Source organism: Colletotrichum higginsianum, chromosome 3, assembly GCF_001672515.1.
Source record: "Colletotrichum higginsianum IMI 349063 chromosome 3, whole genome shotgun sequence".
Taxonomy (NCBI): Eukaryota; Fungi; Ascomycota; class Sordariomycetes; order Glomerellales; family Glomerellaceae; genus Colletotrichum; species Colletotrichum higginsianum.
In genome coordinates this window covers 103,560-121,528 of record NC_030956.1, presented here as the reverse complement: position 1 = coordinate 121,528, position 17,969 = coordinate 103,560, and the positions used below count along the sequence as shown (strand labels likewise).

The 17,969-nt window shown below is 57.0% G+C and overlaps 7 protein-coding genes across 7 annotated transcripts; 3 read left to right on the top strand and 4 right to left on the bottom strand.

The window, feature by feature from the left end:
• Positions 1-457: 457 nt before the first annotated feature.
• On the bottom strand, positions 458-1,454 carry CH63R_03580 (Cytosolic Fe-S cluster assembly factor CFD1; the record flags this gene model as incomplete). Its single annotated transcript, XM_018298555.1, has 2 exons — positions 458-1,339; positions 1,422-1,454. The coding sequence occupies 2 exons, from the start codon at positions 1,452-1,454 to the stop codon at positions 458-460; spliced, it is 915 nt and encodes a 304-aa protein (XP_018159801.1).
• A 1,325-nt stretch (positions 1,455-2,779) lies between these two features.
• On the top strand, positions 2,780-5,203 carry CH63R_03579 (uncharacterized protein; the record flags this gene model as incomplete). Its single annotated transcript, XM_018298554.1, has 1 exon — positions 2,780-5,203. The coding sequence occupies one exon, from the start codon at positions 2,780-2,782 to the stop codon at positions 5,201-5,203; it is 2,424 nt and encodes an 807-aa protein (XP_018159800.1).
• Positions 5,204-6,164: 961 nt separating this feature from the next.
• On the top strand, positions 6,165-7,780 carry CH63R_03578 (Benzoate 4-monooxygenase; the record flags this gene model as incomplete). Its single annotated transcript, XM_018298553.1, has 2 exons — positions 6,165-6,472; positions 6,568-7,780. 2 exons carry the CDS (start codon positions 6,165-6,167, stop codon positions 7,778-7,780), a joined length of 1,521 nt encoding a protein of 506 aa, XP_018159799.1.
• Positions 7,781-8,508: 728 nt separating this feature from the next.
• On the bottom strand, positions 8,509-11,178 carry CH63R_03577 (Nitrate assimilation regulatory protein nira-like protein; the record flags this gene model as incomplete). The annotated part of the gene is made up of 3 exons (XM_018298552.1): positions 8,509-8,934; positions 9,000-10,224; positions 10,397-11,178. 3 exons carry the CDS (start codon positions 11,176-11,178, stop codon positions 8,509-8,511), a joined length of 2,433 nt encoding a protein of 810 aa, XP_018159798.1.
• A 2,505-nt stretch (positions 11,179-13,683) lies between these two features.
• CH63R_03576 (20s-pre-rrna d-site endonuclease nob1) lies at positions 13,684-15,102 on the top strand (the record flags this gene model as incomplete). Its single annotated transcript, XM_018298551.1, has 1 exon — positions 13,684-15,102. The coding sequence occupies one exon, from the start codon at positions 13,684-13,686 to the stop codon at positions 15,100-15,102; it is 1,419 nt and encodes a 472-aa protein (XP_018159797.1).
• Positions 15,103-15,654: 552 nt separating this feature from the next.
• Positions 15,655-15,899, bottom strand: CH63R_03575 (H/ACA ribonucleoprotein complex subunit 3; the record flags this gene model as incomplete). The annotated part of the gene is made up of 2 exons (XM_018298550.1): positions 15,655-15,665; positions 15,725-15,899. 2 exons carry the CDS (start codon positions 15,897-15,899, stop codon positions 15,655-15,657), a joined length of 186 nt encoding a protein of 61 aa, XP_018159796.1.
• Positions 15,900-16,507: 608 nt separating this feature from the next.
• Positions 16,508-17,651, bottom strand: CH63R_03574 (Tat pathway signal sequence; the record flags this gene model as incomplete). Its single annotated transcript, XM_018298549.1, has 6 exons — positions 16,508-16,575; positions 16,629-16,835; positions 16,906-16,990; positions 17,061-17,169; positions 17,210-17,366; positions 17,420-17,651. 6 exons carry the CDS (start codon positions 17,649-17,651, stop codon positions 16,508-16,510), a joined length of 858 nt encoding a protein of 285 aa, XP_018159795.1.
• Positions 17,652-17,969: the final 318 nt, after the last annotated feature.

Below are 17,969 nucleotides of genomic sequence, written 5' to 3'. Positions count from 1 at the left end.
CTGTACCTAGTAGGTAGGTAGGTAGGTAGGTACAAGCAGTTCAGGTACCGCCGCGGGGCACTTCAGTGAGTCCGTCAATCTCGAGCCGCCCTCACGTGCGGCGGCAGCGTTCGTCTGCATCGACCGCTGGGCCGTACATCGGACGCCGTTGAGAGAATAGCGGAGCCAGGCCCAGTGAAGTGTCCTGAAGCGAAGCAACATCGCGATGCTTGTTGACCACCGCGTCGCATGTGCTCCTCTCTCTTCAGCGCCGCTCGTGCGCGCCCAGGACAGTCGAACTCGTGTGCAGCAAGCAACTCAAGGCCAAATGTGCTGTCGTGATTTCGTGTCTTCGTGTCGTTGATGGAATTGTCAGACTACCTTGGATGACGGCCGGTGCCTCCGAAGCTTTTGGGAGTGGCAGGCTGCAGGGGAAAGAGAAGGCATCGAAAGCGCCCGCGTCTAGGTTATCTCCAGCTCATGATTGGGCTTGGCTTTCGACAGTGCTCGTCAACTGCGTCGTGATGTCGTTGAAGATGCGAGACAGCGAGCAGTCCTGGTACTTCTCGACAAGTGTGTCGCCCTTGGACTGACCGTCGCTCCCCGTCTCGGTCTTGCTCATGTCATGCCCGTGAACTTGGGTCCCCTGGGGGTACTCTGGTCTCCTGCCGGACTCGACCAGCTCGCCAAACTGGGGGTCGATGGGGACGGTGCCGAGGAAAGGCACGCCAAACTCCTGCGCCATGACGGCGCCGCCGCCGGAGCTGAAGATGTTGGTGCACTCAGAGCAGTGCGGACAGACGAAGCCGCTCATGTTTTCGACGACGCCGAGGACCTTGATACCCGTCTTGACGCAAAAGTTGAGCTCCTTCTTGACGTCCGCCGTCGCCACCGCCTGGGGTGTCGTGACGACGACGGCGCCGGCCACCTGGCCGGGGCGGGCGTCGCGGAGTAGCGTCTCGGCCAGAGAGATGTGCTCGTCGCTGGTGCCCGGGGGTGTGTCGATGAGCAGGTAGTCCGTCTCGTCCCACAGGACGTCCGTGAGGAACTGCCTGACCATGGCCGTCTTCTTGGGTCCACGCCACACGACGGCGTCGCCTCGCCTCGGCAGGAGGAACCCGAGACTCATGGCGTGGAACGAACCGATGCCCTTTTCCTCGACAGCCTCGTGCACCGGCACAGGAAGCCAGCCCCCGGGCGCCTGCTTCACTTTCTCCGCCTCGATGGACAGCATGCGCGGGATCGAGGGGCCCGTCAGATCGACATCGAGAACGCCCACCGAGTGTCCCGCCAGCGCGAGGGACAGAGCAAGCTGCGTCGTCACCGATGATTTTCCGACACCGCCTTTGCCCGACAAAACCTAGAATGTTTGGTCAGTCAGCTGGCGTCGATGGTCGTGCAAGTGAGAAAAACAGGGGGGGTGTGGTGTTGAGGGGTCATACCAGCACAATGTGCTTCACTTTGGAGAGTGACATGACTGTTTGTCTTGTTTTCTTCTTCTTGTTTCTTAGAGAGAAAAAGGAGGCAGAAGACTTGTTTCAAAATTCTCAATAAAAGATTTGAGGCGAGGCTAAACAAACGTAGACTCTGGGATCGTCAAGTCAAAGTCGAGGTCGAAGAGCAAGTCAAGTCCGACTCATTTGAAATCAGCGCGGACATGGTCTCCACTCACTCGGCCAGCGCCTCCAGTCCCTCCAGTGTCTCTCGATTCCGTGGTTGGTAAGCACCCCAAAAGCACGGGAATGCGAAACCTTGCCTCTCTCATTCAGATGCTAGTGCTTGCTTGTCTCTTATTCTTCGCAGCGTGCAGATCAACAAGTTTTGATACGTTCTAGAAAGATTCCATCCTCTCTTGCCTCGCTACCTTTTTTTCTTCCTCCCTTCTCCCCCTCCTCGAACTGCCCCTCCAATACCCTCACTTCACTCACTCACTCACATGCCGTCATCGGCGAGGGAAAGAAGTGCGGGTCAATCATCTTATCTTATCCTACCATCTCACTTCGGAGGCTCCTTATCCGAAGCCTTATCAGAGGAAGCCTGGCTAAACCTCGGCTACTTCTGCGTACCCTACTTTACTTACCTTACGGTACGGATAGAGTACCTGCCCTTACCCTTTTAGGTGTTGCTCAGGGCACGACGGACGCTGAAAGCTCTGTTTTCAGAGGCGGGGGTCGCAGCTGCAATCGTCCGGGGCCCCACTCAACACTGCCAAGCTCCAATTCCAGACATGCAGTGAGTTGAAGTTGACAGAAAGCGAAGCAGCTCCTTGCGTGCACGGACACTCTTCCGACACGTCCGGAATCTGATCTGCGACCCTGGAACCCCGACGTGCCGACAGTCTGATGTCCCATCATCTCTATTGACTACTGGAACCCATTCATTCCCCCCTGCTTTTCCATCGTATCTTTTTTTGCTCGTCACGAAGCTTGTTCGACTCTCGAGTTCCGAGCCGAAACTAGCGCATCCATCCATCCACCCATTGAGACAGCTCCATTCTCGTTGACACTTGTATCTCTGTGTCGCTCCATCACGGGATCAACTTGGTTCTTTGTTCTGGCCTAATCCGTTCTGCTCGACCTGCTTTCAATCTCGGCGACGCCCTCCACGATCAATCGAGTCAAGTCGTCGTTCATCATCACCGTCGAGACAACAACGACAACGGCACCGAAACCATGGCCAACTAGGCATTCGATCGCACCGATTCTTCTCTCTCTCACTCTCCATCTCGCTCTCGGCTTGCGGACTTTCGCAGGTTTGCTCGATTGCAACACATCAACAACATGATTTGTAGTTTCACGCAATGGACGATCCATGGGGCTCCCCGTGGGCAACAACCGACACCACAACTGCGCCGTCTACCAGTCCCTCCAAGGACATCCTCGAACCTCCGCCTCCCGCCTTCCTTTCCACTCCGAACAACCTAAACATACCCTCCAGTCACTCGGCATGGCTTGATGACGATGCCTTCGGCGACTGGGCCTCCCCCGATCCAGGGCAAGCTAGCAACTCTTCGCCCTGGACTTGGGGGAACGAGGCTGCCCCAATTGAGGGCCTGACACCGAGCTACGAGCCCAGACGGAAGAGCAGCACCCCCAAATGGCCCCGAAGCAGATCGCCATCGCCGGGCCGTAGACCGACGTTGACCCCCAACACCGCCTCCCCCAGTCAGCCTTCGCCGGATCCATGGGCAAATCATGTTTCGACATACACGAGGGATGAACCCGAGCCTCTGGCACAACTGCCCCAGATACCCGACGTGCCACCACTCGTGCTCGAACCAGCACATGTGGGCTTGGGGTTGTCGAATGCTCTCAATGCCTCGGAACAAGGCCTCTTCGCACATGAGCCAATTACCACTCAGTTCGCCGAACCGATCCCCGATTCTACACAAGAACAGCTACAATTCAGCGACACGCCAATCTTTGACCGTTTCCCTGCCGTCGACGAGCAGGCTGGCGACGCCGGCCCGTCCTCCGCTTCGGCACCATCCGAGGATGGCGACGACAACGAGGAGGCCCAAGACGCCAGACATTCTGACTCGCCCATAACGTCTATCGAAGAAGACAGTGCGGCTCCCAATATGTCGCAAAGGAAAGTATCAGGCAAGGTTCTTGAGCTCGTTGAGATGTACGACGGAATAGCAAAGCGAACAACAAAAACGCCCGAGTTGATCGCACCACGGCGCAGCACAAGTCGGGAGCCCAAGGCAACCGTGCAGGAGGCTCGGGATCGGGCTACTGAAGTGGACGACTTGCCAGAGACCGAGAAGGCGGCGCCTCCCCGAATCTCGACAAAGTCGGGCCCAGATGATCTGCCCGAGAACGGTAACGAAGTGGCGGGACACGTCGACGAGCAGGATAAACCAATACGGCCAGACCACGACCCTTTCGAGACCGACCTTGGCAAACTCGACATCCTCTTACCCGATGCCTCGCTAGATGGATCAGAATTACCTGAGGATGTGCCGGACCGGATTATCCACGACAGCTTCACGAGCATTTCTGAGCGCAAGATGTGGTACAGACTTTCCCGGAACGAATCCCTTCGCAAACACAATGCAGGCGACGACGAAAACTACGTCCGCATCAACTGGACAAACTCGACGCTGCGCCAAGATACGTTGAAAACCGTCCGGCGCTGGATAGAAGAAGACTCGTTCGGCGGGCGAGCCTTCCGTAGCGGATCGACGCGAAATGCAGGCGGCGGCAAGAGTTTTGGTTGGGACGCAACCACGGCAGCATCCCCTGTCGATCTCGACAGGGTATTTGGTCGCAAGCAGAAGCTAAAGGCGACGGTCCATAGACCGACACATTCAATAGGCGGTTTACCATCTTTATCGACAGCCCCCATGGTTCCTAGCTCAGCGGGAAACACGCCAGTTTCGTCAAGACCGAACGACACCTGGGAAGGTAGTGCAACTTTTGGCTGGAGTAACGAGGCAGGCGGCGGCGACGGCACAAAAGCAGAAACAAGAGGAGAGGCATCAAAGCATCCGGCCCCCCGAATACCGCTTCCCCTCGCGTTCACAGGGTTCGATAACAAGCCCAGATCTCACGCTTCGTTGCCGGCGTTTATGATACCGACGACGCCGACACCTCCGGTTGTAAACGCGACAACCGTCAAGGAGGAAGAGGCGGACGAGAACGAGGAAGACGACGAGTGGGGAGACATGGTTTCGCCAACGACGGCCGAAGCCACTGATTCCACATCTATTCCAAAGACGAGCTGGGATTCATTCTCGACCAACCCGCTACCCGATGCCACGACGACCCCGTCATCCGACAGCTTCACGACTAGCAACCATGATGCCGATGCACTCGGCGCCGGGAATAACGACAAGCACGATTCCCGCGACAAATCAGGACTGGAGGATATTGGCAGTGTCATCAGCCCCACCCCCGCCTCCACACCTCGTCCTGCAGCAGCAGGCGTACCCCAAAGCCAAGGCGGAACCTCCAGCCCGCCAGCGTCAACATACACGTTCAGGCCGGCGTCCGCGGTGAAGCGACCAGCAAACATCTCCATCGCGGCGACCCTCACGGACCCGCTGGCGCCTTTAACTTCTGTTAAAGCCGGCGTATCTGCGGGAGGCCTAGTCGAAACCCCTCTTAGAACGGGCCCCGACACATCGTCCACAGCTCAGCCCCGGAATAGCGCCGAGGAGTTTGCTCTTGTGCAGCATTTTGTGCGCGAACTGCCAGACTTGTCATACATGCTGCGATGATGGTTTACCTTGAGAGCACGTTGGCGCGACTTAATGTGGTAGAGAAGAAGAGCTCGGAGATTTGGCATCTATGCAAGAGCGTTTTTTATCTTGATCATTTTATCATCATCTAGGCATGCTGCATGTAGCGCATCGATTCTGTTTTTTTTTTTTTTTTTGGGCGTTCGGAAGCACCTTGAAAAAGTCCCGTAAGGGCCACCACCACAGCAGGAGATCTGGCATACCGTAAATACATTTAGTGTCTGTACAATAGAGTTGTAGAATCAATCCGTATGGCGTAAGTCTTCAGACCTCGCGGTGTTTGAGCCCCGTGTCTAGACGCGAAGATGTGCACATGACGTGCGGCCAAGCCGTGCTGGATGGATGCCCGGGCGAGTGAGTCCACTTGGAGGGGCAGCGCCAGCGGCGTCCATTCCGAAAAGGACGGGCATTCCTCGTGCTAAACGTGTGAGTCGCGATCCCGACCATGACTGCCGTACCGACCGTCATTGCCGGACTCAGTACCGGGGGTGCGGGGGTTTCGCGGGGGGTTAAGACAGAAAATGTAGTGTCCCTTGTGTCAAGAGGCGTGTTCTCCGACTTTGGGCTTGGTCCTTGGATGGCGTTGGACGGGGGGAGGGGGGGCCGGTCTCCTCGGCCCCGCGAGATCCACCGTAGCGAGTCCAAAGAAAGCTTAATGCGCGTTGTCTCGGTTTGCTATTTCATTTCTGTTCCCTCTCTTCTGAGCCCGCATGAGCGGATGGCAAGCAAGCCTGAAAGTACAAGAGAGAGCTCCGCCGCCCTGTCTCGAAATTGATTCTCTGACCTCTCAGCTGAGTTCAATTATCAAGTTTGAGAAACGCCTACGTCGCCTACTACTCTATGAGAACGGCTTCATCGTCCTCTGTCAGCCCATTTCCTCTGTTGCGGAGCCGTTGTCTTGATCAACCCTAAAGGTACACCCGAGAGAAAAATCTCGACAATGGCTGTCGTTGAGCTCCTCGCCTCACCCTGGGCACCGGTCCTGTTGGTGGCAGGCATCGCGGTCTACTATCTCTATCCTTACTTTGTCACGTTCGCCCAGATCCGCGACATACCGGCTCCCTTCCCGGCGCAATTCACCAACTTGTGGCTGCTCTCTGTTGTCCGGCGCGGCAACAGATACCTCACGGTCGACCAAGTCCACAAGAAGCTGGGCCCCGTCGTCCGAATTCAGCCAAACCATGTGAGCATTGCCGACGACGACGCCATTCAGACCATCTACGGTCACGGCAACGGCTTTCTGAAAGCGTGAGTTCAAGTCCATCATCTCGTATTACTGGCATTCTCATCCATTGATTGCGTCCATCATGAGTCTAACCCAATGGCCTGATCCCCCGCACCAGCAACTTTTACGATGCCTTCGTCTCCATCCGTCGCGGTCTCTTCAACACCAGGGACCGCCATGAACACACGCGCAAGCGCAAGATGGTCTCGCACACCTTTTCCGCCAAGTCCATCAGCCAGTTCGAGCCGTACATGCACGGGAACCTGGTGCTCTTCGTCAAGAAGTGGGACGAGCTCGTCAAGAACAACCCGGCCGGCGCCACCATTGACTGCCTGAAGTGGTTCAACTACCTGGCGTTCGACATCATCGGCGATCTCGCCTTCGGCGCGCCCTTTGGCATGCTCGAGTCCGGCGCCGACATCGCCGAGGTCCGCGAGTCGCCCACCAGCCCGCCCATCTACGCGCCCGCCATCGAGATCCTGAACAGGAGAGGCGAGGTCTCGGCGACGTTGGGAATCCTGCCCGAGCTGAAGCCATGGGCAAAGTACCTCCCGGACCCCTTCTTCAGCCAGGGCCTGGAGGCCGTGCAGAACCTCGCGGGCATCGCCATCGCCCGGGTCAAGGCCAGGCTGGACAACCCGCCCGACGTTGACCGTCTGGACCTGCTGGCGCGTCTGATGGAGGGGCGTGACGAGAAGGGGGAGCCCCTGTGCCGGGAAGAGCTCACGGCCGAGGCGCTGACCCAGCTGATCGCCGGGAGCGACACGACGTCCAACTCGTCCTGCGCGCTGCTGTTCCACGCGGCGCGAACCCCCGGCGTGCTCGAGAAGCTGCAAAGGGAGCTCGACGACGCCATCCCCGCCACCTGCGAGGTGCCGACCTACGACATGGTCAAGGACCTGCCCTACCTCGCCATGGTCATCAACGAGGCCCTCCGCCACCACTCCACCTCGGGCATCGGCCTCCCGCGCGAGATCCCGGCCGACTCGCCTGGCGTGACGATCCGCGGCCACTACTTCCCGCCCGGCACGGTCCTCAGCGTGCCGTCGTACACGATGCACCACTCCAAGGAGATCTGGGGCCCGGACGCCGACGACTTCCGCCCGGAGAGGTGGGAGGCGCCGACGGCGAGGCAGAAGAACGCCTTCATCCCCTTCAGCACGGGGCCGAGGGCCTGCGTGGGGAGGAACGTGGCCGAGATGGAGATGAAGCTGATCGTGGCGACGTGGGCGAGGAGGTACCGCGTCGAGCTGCGGCAGGATTACATGGAGACGAGCGAAGGCTTCCTGAGGAAGCCCCTGGGATTGGATATCAACATCAAGAGACGGTAGTGGGTTGGTCTGGTCCCGGTTGTGCAGCGTTCAACGTGTAAAATTACAGAGCAGTAGCGCCTGGTGGGCGATTCTTCTTTTTTTTTTTTTTTTTTTTTCTTTTTTGTAGGTCTTCATTGCGGAAAAGTATATGGGGTTTCTAGATGATCCCGACACGCCTTGACATTGCAAGGGGATGACCTCATATGTAAACTCCTAGAATGTACATCTGTGGATGAATGACGATGTGGCAAACACCACATCTATCTTTTAAGCTGACCCATCTACTTAGTAGCACATATATATATAGCCAGAGGCGACTAAACACTAGATACCCCAAAGTTGAAGATTCCCCTGTTGGTCGCTTTCCAATGGTGTGACGGGAAGAGTTCTTCGTCCGCAAGTGCTGTTCCTGGACCATCTGGATGCCGGTTAGCGTTCGTTCGCCCTACGAACTGCAAGGTACTGACGTCTACGTGGTCCAGCTACCAAGCCTACAAATCGTTCGTGGCTTGGTTGATGGGATGGCAGCCAAGCTCCTTCTCGCGTTGCCAACAGGCAGCACGAGGTCAACGGAGCAAATGCTCATTAAGTTTCGGTTATTGCTTCTGGTAGGGAAGGAATTTCGGGGTGCTCGCTCGTAAAGCGGCCAACAAAAGTCGCTCGCCCCCGCCGGAAGAGAGAATAACATGTGTGCTGATGACCTTGATGATATACGCGGGGTCGTGTAACACGTTTGTTACGAGGGATCAAAACTCGCCCTGGAAGTCTCCCTGTGCCCATTCGTTGGAGAACCATGCGAGAGAGTCCAGGCCCATGGGCTCCATGTTGAAGTCCAGGCTGTCGAGGGCGCCCTCAAAGGCGTTGTTGACTTCGAGCGAGCCAAGCGCCGTGGGCTGTTGCGGGGGCGCGGGAACCTGCTCGACCGGCTTCTCGGCCTCGGGCACCTGTATGTCTTCCCACGCGCCGATGCCGAACGGTCGGTTCGTGAGCTCGTCGGCGGCGGGCGCGCCGCTGTCGGGATCCTCGACCAACTGCACCTGTTTCGCGCGGCTGAGGCGGATACGCTTGGCCCCGTTGCCGTTCCTCTCGTCCTGTGGCTCCTCGCTGAGCAGCCGGCTCGGGGTGGCCTGTATCGACAGCCCGTGATCCATGAGCCTCTGCAAGTCGGCTTGCTATAGTAGAATTGGGTTGTTAGTGGATGAATAAGTCGCCTGGCCTGTGCGGTGACGCTACTCACGATCGAGACTGCTGCCGTTCCTGAACAGCATCCCTTGGTCACGTCGAGGCAGACGGTGGCCTTCTTGCGGAGGATGTCCGGCGTGAGACCATACTCTTCCGCGTTGAGGTGGTAGATGTAATACAGCATCCGGATGCACTGGTAGGCGCAGACGGGCATGTCCAAGTCCGCGACGGGGTAGTGGTCCAGTTGCTTGATGGAGGTGAACATGTTTGACATTTCCATGGCGTGTTGGAAGCATTGCCGTTGGCATCCGGCGATGAATTCGGGCCCCAGCCGTTCCGCGGCCGACCGAGACACGGAATCGCGGAGACCAACCAGACCTATCCTGAAGAGGTCGCAATTGCACTGCCGCCACCAGACGTGGATCATGATGAAGACGCAGAGACGGGGCGAGTACGCCCTCAGCCGCAGGCTGTTGTCGGACCAGCGGAACGACACGGGCAACCGCTCGGCGAAGTCGGAGAGCTCCTCGGCGAACGACTGCAGCTGCTCCTTGAGCCGATCGAGGTCGTCATGGGAACAGTTCGAGGCCCTCTTGGCGAACTTGAGGATTCTGCCACGGAGCCAGAGGATGCGCACGTGGAGTGCCAGGCTGCCGATGTCGTCGTTCTCAGACTCATCCGGGCCCGGGACCAGCGGTCGCAACGACGGCGGGGCAAGGTCGAACTCGAAGTCTCTCTCGTTGCACGGGAGCGAAATGTGGATGGTCTCGGGCGTCCACAGGGTGAGGTCCCGATACCCGCCGGCCATGCCTTGGTCGATCATGAACAGCGCCCACATGAGGCGTCGTCTCGACTCCTGGGCGAGGAAGCAGAGGTCCGGGTTCTCGTAGTTGAGCCGGAGGGCCGTGGCGAATCGCGCCGCGGTGGCGGCGAGCATGAAGGCGCTCGAGAAGCGACGGGTCAAGATGCGGTACTTGATGATGAGGGCGAGGGTCTGGACCTTGATGGTGGAGGCGTTCTCGAGGCTCTTGAGGATCAGGGACTCGGACTCGTCGACGCACTTTTCGCCGTAATCACTCGTGCCCGGGCCCAAGTCGGTCAGCAGGCTGGTGATGCCGATGAGGGCGAGCAGCAGCGGACGGTCCAGGCCGCCGACGTGATGCCTCTGCATGAGGGAGGCTCGGTGGAGGAAGGATAGCATGGGGATGTGGTGAACATGGCGGAAGAAGTTGTCCAGAGCCCGGCTGATGAGAGACTCGAACTGGGGATCAGGGGCGGACCTATTTGGAAAAATCAGTAATTGATGAGGATGAGTTTGACGACAGTGAGTGAGGACGGAAGTGAGTAAAAACGTGAGTGAATGAGTGAGTGAGAGTGAAAGTGAGTGAGAATGAGTAAGAGAGAGTGAGTGTGTGTGTGTTTGAGTGGGAGTCAGAATGAGAGTGAGCGTACAGATCACGATTGAACGTGCTCGGTGTGTTGGAGGCAACGGCATCCGCGCCGACAGCGTCGGAATCATGGGCCGCATCATCCCTCGACAGCGAGCGACGGGTTTGGTGGTCGCGACTGGTGGCAGCAGCCGAGGTCGACGAGGTCGGCGATCTCACGGCGTGATCGCTGCGGCTGGCGGGAGGGTTGATGCTCAGCCGTGTCCGCTTGGAGACCCGGTAGACGCACTCGATACCCTGAGCGCGACAGCGATCGCAGGCCGGGGTGTGGCCGCTACACCGAGCCTTCCGGGAATGGCAGCTCTGGCAGGCCTGGCGGACGCGGCGTCTCGGCAGGGGGAAGGCCGGGGCGGCGGCGAGGCCGTTGGCTTCGGAGGTCGGGTCCTCGTAGGTGCATGAGAAGCCGAGGCGCTCGCAGTTGCTGCAGACGTCGCGGCGGCCGTCGCAGCGGACCTTACGAGCGCGGCAGGTGACGCATGTGGTTGCCGAGGACCGCTTGGTCGGTTTCGGAGATACGGACGACGAGGCTGCCGGGGCTGCGGCTCCCGAGGCTGAGGAGGCTGTCACGGTGGTAGCTGCGGCGGCGGCTGCCAGGTCTGTGGTTGTACTCGGGTTTGAGGTTATGGTGGTGGTGGTGGTGGTGACGGCGGCGGCGGCGGCAGTCGGTGGTCTCTCGGGTCGGAGATGACGTCCAAGGTTGTCGTTGTTATTGTTGCCGTTGCGGCTGTTGCTGCTATTGTTGATGTTGTTGTTGTTGCCGTTGCTGCTACCGTACAAGTCTGCCATTCTCCCGAATTACCTTAATAGGGTCGCGCCCTCGTTTTGCTCACCGGGAATCGGCGGGCATGTACAATAGACATGGAGACAGAGAGAGGGAGAGAGAGGGACGATGCTCAGAGTCTAGGGCTCACGAATTGCCCATTCCGGAGAGGAATCGGCGTGGGTCTTTGTCGTGCGTGTCGTGTTGGGGACTTTGGGAGAAATCCGGGGGAGCAGAACAGATACACTGTGCTTGTTACAGTATGTACTTGTTGGACGCCGAAACAGAGCAGCAGCAGCAGCAGCAGAAAGACGAGGGAAACGGTGCGAGTGTGTGCGATGGAGAAGGGGGGATGGAAGAGATTGGCTAAGGGTGTTGCTCCGTGGCTGAACTGTGCATTGCTCGTGTTTCTCGGCAGTCCTCCTTAGCTGAGCCCCAGCAACGTTTTTCTCCCCCAGACGCGGTGTGTTTTCATCACAAAGGCCAAGCCAAGGAAGGCTAAGCAAGGCCAAGCAAGGCCACATTGGATCAGTCGGTCAGTCACGCACAGGAGGAGTCAGTAGTACTAGTAGAGTAGTAGTAGTAGTAGTAGTAGTAGTAGTAGTAGTAGCCGGGGGGCGTCGGCGATGGTCTTGAGCTGCTCCTCGAGCGAGCGACTTCAATTCGGCATCTGCTGAGCATCAGTGGGGTGAGAGCGTGAGAGCCCCCTGTCGGCCCCAATGCAGCGCCCCCCGAAAATCTCTCCGGGGGAATGACGGGGCGTGAGTTTGCCTGATCTTTGGTGGTTTACACGCCCCCGTAGTGTAGGTTAGGTTAAGCCTTACGGGTCGCGGCAAAATGGAGGAACCTTGCGAGACATCCGAGTCTTGTTGCGTCGTCTTTGATGGTTGCATCTGAAAGCGAGGGAACGCAAATGAACTTGGGTGATTCAACAGCGGCGGCGGCAGACTCGGGATCCAATTCGACAAGGCCAAGTTCCACATTTCGTGAGCTGTGTCAACATGTACGGTGAAGAAAAAGATTTGTGCCAGATGGAGGACCATCCACCGGGCGCCTTTCCGGGATGTTCGACGGCTGTCGGCCATCTCTTGGCTTTGGATGGCTTACACGCTGCACAAACAGCTCGAAGTACGTTGCTCTAAATGGAACAACAATAACCCAGTAAGCCGAGTGCTTCAAAACCGAATGAAATATGACAGAGGAGAGGGAAACCTCCCGGGATCTTATTGTTCAGTGACCATGGTGACACTGGTACACAATACAATAATGCCGAAAGACTTTCGCACTCAGGACTCACATGTCTGCTCGACCGCGGCTCTCGGATGCAGAACATCCCGAGAGCCGGAGCCGATAGCCGCTCTTGATTGATATGACATGCACATGATCCAACGACGTCTAAACCAACAAACGAAGCCCCTCCGCGCCATTCGAAAAGACGTCGTTTTGACGATTCGCACGCAATCATGCTTCCACCAATGACACGGGCCGCTAGAACGACGTTGTCCAGTTGTTTTTCTTTTTGTTGTGTCGTTTGGAAGCCCTGGGATCTTCAGTTTTGACACACGCATGCACGGACGGACGAGGGCTCGAATGAGTACAGAGCACATCCCAAACCATTCCCGACAGCCGACTGTGCTTGGCGGGTGCACGGTTTTGTCGCAGAACGCTGCAAAGACCATCTTCGCTCGCTCTGTAGTGATTGTGGAGGAGCGAATGATGCCAAGAACAGAGTTTCCAAGGTTGTGATGATGGATGGTGTTTTCCACGGTCCCGGCAGAAAATCCATCCTATGAGAACCTCGAGACATGAGGCGCAACCCACAGTCGTTGAATGGATAGAAGAGGTGCATGTGGATGTAAGCAACTTACTTTTATGGCAGTGGGGATTATCCAAACGCTTTGTGCAGTGGATGAAGGAAAGGGGGAAGCTGCCAGAGTTTGACATGAAGTTTTCGGTAATACCTTGGCATCCTTTCAGGCAAACATCAAGTTTCCCATGGCCCGTATCTGTATAGCATCATAAATCACTTGTTGCAAGATGATGTGAGGCAGACTCTTGTTTAATGAATTACCTAGTTCAAAGACAGACGATGTAAAAGCGAGGGAAAGTTGGAAAACAGCTAGGTTAAGTCGACGCCGCCGCAGTACCTTCGGAACAGTGGTTCGGACCAGGCTCCGCAGTAGCGACCTCGGTGAACACAGTTCGGTGAGTAAAGGCGGCTTAGGGTGAGGAGGAGCTGATGGCGTTGACCGAGCGAAGTACCTTAGTGAGTGGGTTGGGGAAGGGAGGGAAGATACAGGTAGTCAAGTCCCTATCGAAAAAAAAAGTACCCCACCACAACCCCGCGATAGAGAAATTTCCCGTTGCACTCAAAATCATTCGCCGCATCGCCTTTTCGCTTACCCAAGGATACGGTTCAGAAAGTGTTTCGACTGCGGTTCCTTGACACGGATTTTTTGTGTATTCTGTTTGTTCTGCGCCGGATTGTTCCCATACCCACGAATTCATCTGCAAACGCAAATCCCGCCATCATGTCAAATGATTCCGTGGCCGCTGCCCCGGCGGTTGCGAGCCCGACGGCCCCCGGAGAGCGCAAGCCCATCCACGCCCTCGTCCTCGATACCGGCCCGTTGATCAAGAACGACCCTCCCGTCAGCACCCTCCTCGCCCAGGCCGACGAGCTGTACATGCTCCCCTCCATCATCGACGAAATCCGCGACGTCAACACCCGCACCCGAGTCGAGACCACCCTCATGCCCTTCGTCAAGATCCGCAGCCCCCGCCCCGACAGCATCAAGTTTGTTTCCAACTTTGCCCGCCGCTCCGGCGACCTCGAGGTTCTCAGCAGGCCCGATTTGCACCTGCTTGCCCTGACCTACGAGCTCGAGCTCGAGAAGAACGGAGGCGACCAGAGACTGAGGAAAGAGCCGGGCCAGCGCGTCGACGACACCAGCACAAATGCGCCGGCAAGCAGCAGCGAGGCCCCGGAAGCGAAGCCCGAGGCTGGTGCCGAGGTCGAGTCCCAAGAGGGGCCTTCCACCGAAGGCGACGCCGTTGCCGAGCCGGCCCAGCCATCCGAGGGCATCTCCCTTGAACAGAGCGCCGAAGCGACGCAGCGCGAAAACCAGCAGAATGCGACGGCGGAAGCCTCGTCGTCGGATGCAGCGGATGCGGATGTGGATGTGGATGCGGCGGCGGCGGCGGCAGAGATTACACAAGACATGAGCAAGCTCGAGGTGGACGACAAGACAACGTCCGAGCCCGTCATCTCCAGTGTCGCCGACGCCAACGAGGCGCAGGGTGAAGGTTCAGACTCGGAGGACGGCTGGATCACGCCGTCCAACGTCAAGAAGCACAAGGAGAAGGACAGCAAGCTGCTCCAGCCGACGGCCCCCGCCATCGATGTCAAGGTCGGCATCCTCACCTCCGATTACGCCATGCAAAACGTCGCCCTGAGGATCGGCCTCAACCTGTTGTCGCCGTCCATGGCTCGCATCACCCAGCTCAAGACCTGGGTGCTGCGATGCCACGGGTGCTTCCAGGTCTGCAAGAAGATGGACAGACAGTTCTGCCCTAGCTGCGGGCAGGCCACCCTGACCCGCACATCGTGCACGACGGAGGAGGATGGCACCTTCAAGATCCACCTGAAGCGCAACTTCCAGTGGAACAAGAGAGGCAACGTCTTCAGCATCCCCAAGCCCGTGGCCGGCACGGCCAGCGGCAAGCTTGCCAAGCACGCCGGAGGTAAGAACAACTGGGGCACGAACCTCATCTTTGCAGAGGACCAGAAGGAGTACGAGAAGGCCGTGGGCGAAAACCAGCGCGCTCGGCGGAGGGACCTCATGGACGAGGACTACTTGCCGAGCATTCTTACCGGTGACCGGCAAAGTGCCAACGGAAAGGTCAGGCTGGGTCCGGGTAGAAATATCAACGGACGTAAGAGGAGATAAAAAGAAGAGTGAAGGGGCATAGCGGCGAGGCCGAGGCTGATGTTCATATGATACCATTACAAACTCTCAAAAGGGGGGGAAGGGATGGAGGGGGGGAAAGCCCTCGATGATGGACGAAATGACTGGATGGACGGACAATGGGAAGAAAAATAGACAAGGTTTGAATTTTAGATGCGCCGCTCAGGGTTCTTTTGTTTTTTTCGAATCGCAGAGCGTCTATCGCAACATGGACCGAGTAATGAGACTCCGATTTCCCTCATGAATGCAAAGCCTTCCCCCCCAACGCCGTTTTCTTCTTTTGTGTGAACCAGAGCCTCATTTTGCATCTACGGGTCTTGAGCTTTGCGCAGCCCAGATATCGTTGCTCTTCCTCCCTCTCTCCCACTCCTCCCTCACCCTCTGTGCCGCGCCATGCCGTGTCCCCCTTCCTCGTTTCGCACAAGTCGCAATGGTATCAACGCATAATGTGTATTGTGTTCGAGGGAAGGTATCGCGGCAGAGCGAGTATCGTGGTTTGGTTTTGGGTTCGCCGAGACTGCGTGAAGTACAAATTTACTCGGGCTCTACGAGTCGTGTGTTAGTGGCTGTTCAATCTCTGGAAAACGAATCGTGGGGGACTCACTCTGCTGGGTGAGGAGCAGGTTGAAGCGGCGCTTCAGCGTCACACGCTGGCGCGACCACTTGTCGTCGGGGGAGAAACGCGCAGGGTGGGCGGACTTGGTGACCTTGCCGTCAACCACCTTCTTGAGGGTGTAGACGCGGTTGCCCGCCTCGTCGAGGGTGTACATCAAATGCATCTTGGAACGAAAAGACTGGGGGTGTGGAAGAGGTTGTTGATGTTGCGAAGGAAGGCGTCTTGTTTCCGGCGGAATAGAGGGTGGTCGGCTTGATCGTTTTGGCGGTGGATGCGAAGCTCGATCGGGTTCAGAGAACTTTTTTTTTTCTCTCCTTCTGGCGGCGATGCAGACATTTCGGCACCACGTGACCACCGGTCAGAAGCCAATAGATAAGCAGAATTGGATAGCCTTCGGTGTGGGGGTGGAACCACCCGTCGGTCCCCATATCTACCTACCTAGGTACTATGACGGGAACAAACTGGTGGTATCAACCCTTAAGAGTTGCAAACTTGGTTGTATTCTTGCATACCTGCAGAGGTTTCTCCCAATATGATAAACCTGACTAGGGGTTTCATTCAGCTTGCTTATTAAACGATATCACTGCTACTGAAACCGCCTGTTGTTCCTCCTCCCAGCCGTCGATCGTGGCATTCACTTTTAAAGTATTTAAGTTAAACGCGTCACCAACCGATCTGAAGCAAATCATTCCAAGGGCTGGGTTGAGTGTACTTCAATACTCTACATGTCCATCCCTTTTTTCCTGGCCACAAACAAGCAAGGCTCGACCCTTAGTGGTGATGTCCCATTTCCTGCCCCTTGAAAGGCTTGATACTGTTTCCCTTAGGGAATGATGGGCCTGTCCCCTAATCAGCCTGTGCTCGAATGATGTGGTGCAGCTTGTTGACTTACCGAACTTGGGGTGGACGATGTAGTCCTCCTGATACACGTCTACGGTGTTGTCACGGGAGTACTCCATCACCTTGTCGAAGTCAACACACTGGTGTGGCGCCGTCTGGTTGACGATGGGCTGCGCATCAATGTCGGTCCACATGTGAGTGATGATGGAAATGTCGCCACGACAGGCCGCACCCATTCGGAGGACCTCGAGGCAGTGCTCTGTGTCGCACGGGGCATGGTTCAGCAATCGATCGCCGGCAGTCTCAGTCTCAGTCAGCAGGCGACTTACGGTTGTGCTCCCGGTTCGTCGCAATCTCTCGCTCGGTCGCGTTGGGGAAGTAGTAATCTGGAGACAGTGTCTGGTAGAGGCGTTTCTGCCCGAGTCGGTTGGTTAGCTCTGTCCAACTTTGCCTCTCCCTTTCCCAGAGACTGCGCAATGCTCACAATGCAGTGAAGCTCATGGAAGACACTCAGCATGCCAAGATAGCCACCGTCGGGAAGCTTTACAGCTTCGTGCTCCCGACCCCAACGGTTTACCCAGTCCTCTGATACTCTGATGTTGTTGTCTCCATGTTACGGGTCAGTGGACGGACTTCTCGAGTGGATGACTTCGGGATTGCCTACACTGCAACAAGTCTTTCCACGCCTGGTCTACCTCAGGCCTCGGTTCTCCCGTGTATTTTCCATGGGGCGGCCCCTGGATCGGAAAGACTTCAAGATGTGTCTTATCGCCAATGGCGTTCGGTGGTGCTGTGTCCTTCAGTTAGTCCCCCCAAAGGCAACATTGATAGTGTGAGGCCCACAATCTAATAGGCTGAAAACCCCAGAGACTGTGTTCTTCTGATACATCGAAACGATGAATATCGACGTGTAGACGATCATAAATGCAGCGTGGACAGCCCAGAGCCCAAGCTTGGAGAGTCTTGATGGCTGCCGCTCCTGGGCTGCCGCAAGTTCGACCTCGACATCCTCTAGGCTGGTCGCTGACCTCTCGTCAGAGTAGACGGGCGAGTATTCTTTGTTGTGTCTGCCCATATTTGTTACCAGTCAGAAGTATGTTTGGACTTTGCACCAGAGTGACGACAATGGTTTGGGGAATCAAGACGGCAATAATGCGAATAATCCAGGTGGAAGAATGAGCCAAGGATCTTTGATGATTGACAAGAACAAAAGCCCGATATCAAGAAGTCATGGAGGGATTCCTTCCTCGGACACACGGAGAAAACAGCAGACCCCTAACTCCCAGATATGGATTGGCAGCTGGGTCTTTTCTTGCCGGTCTGCATGTGAGGACTGTGTGAGGGGCGTCTTGACATCTTCGAGCCCGACCAGTGACCACAAGCATGGCGGCGG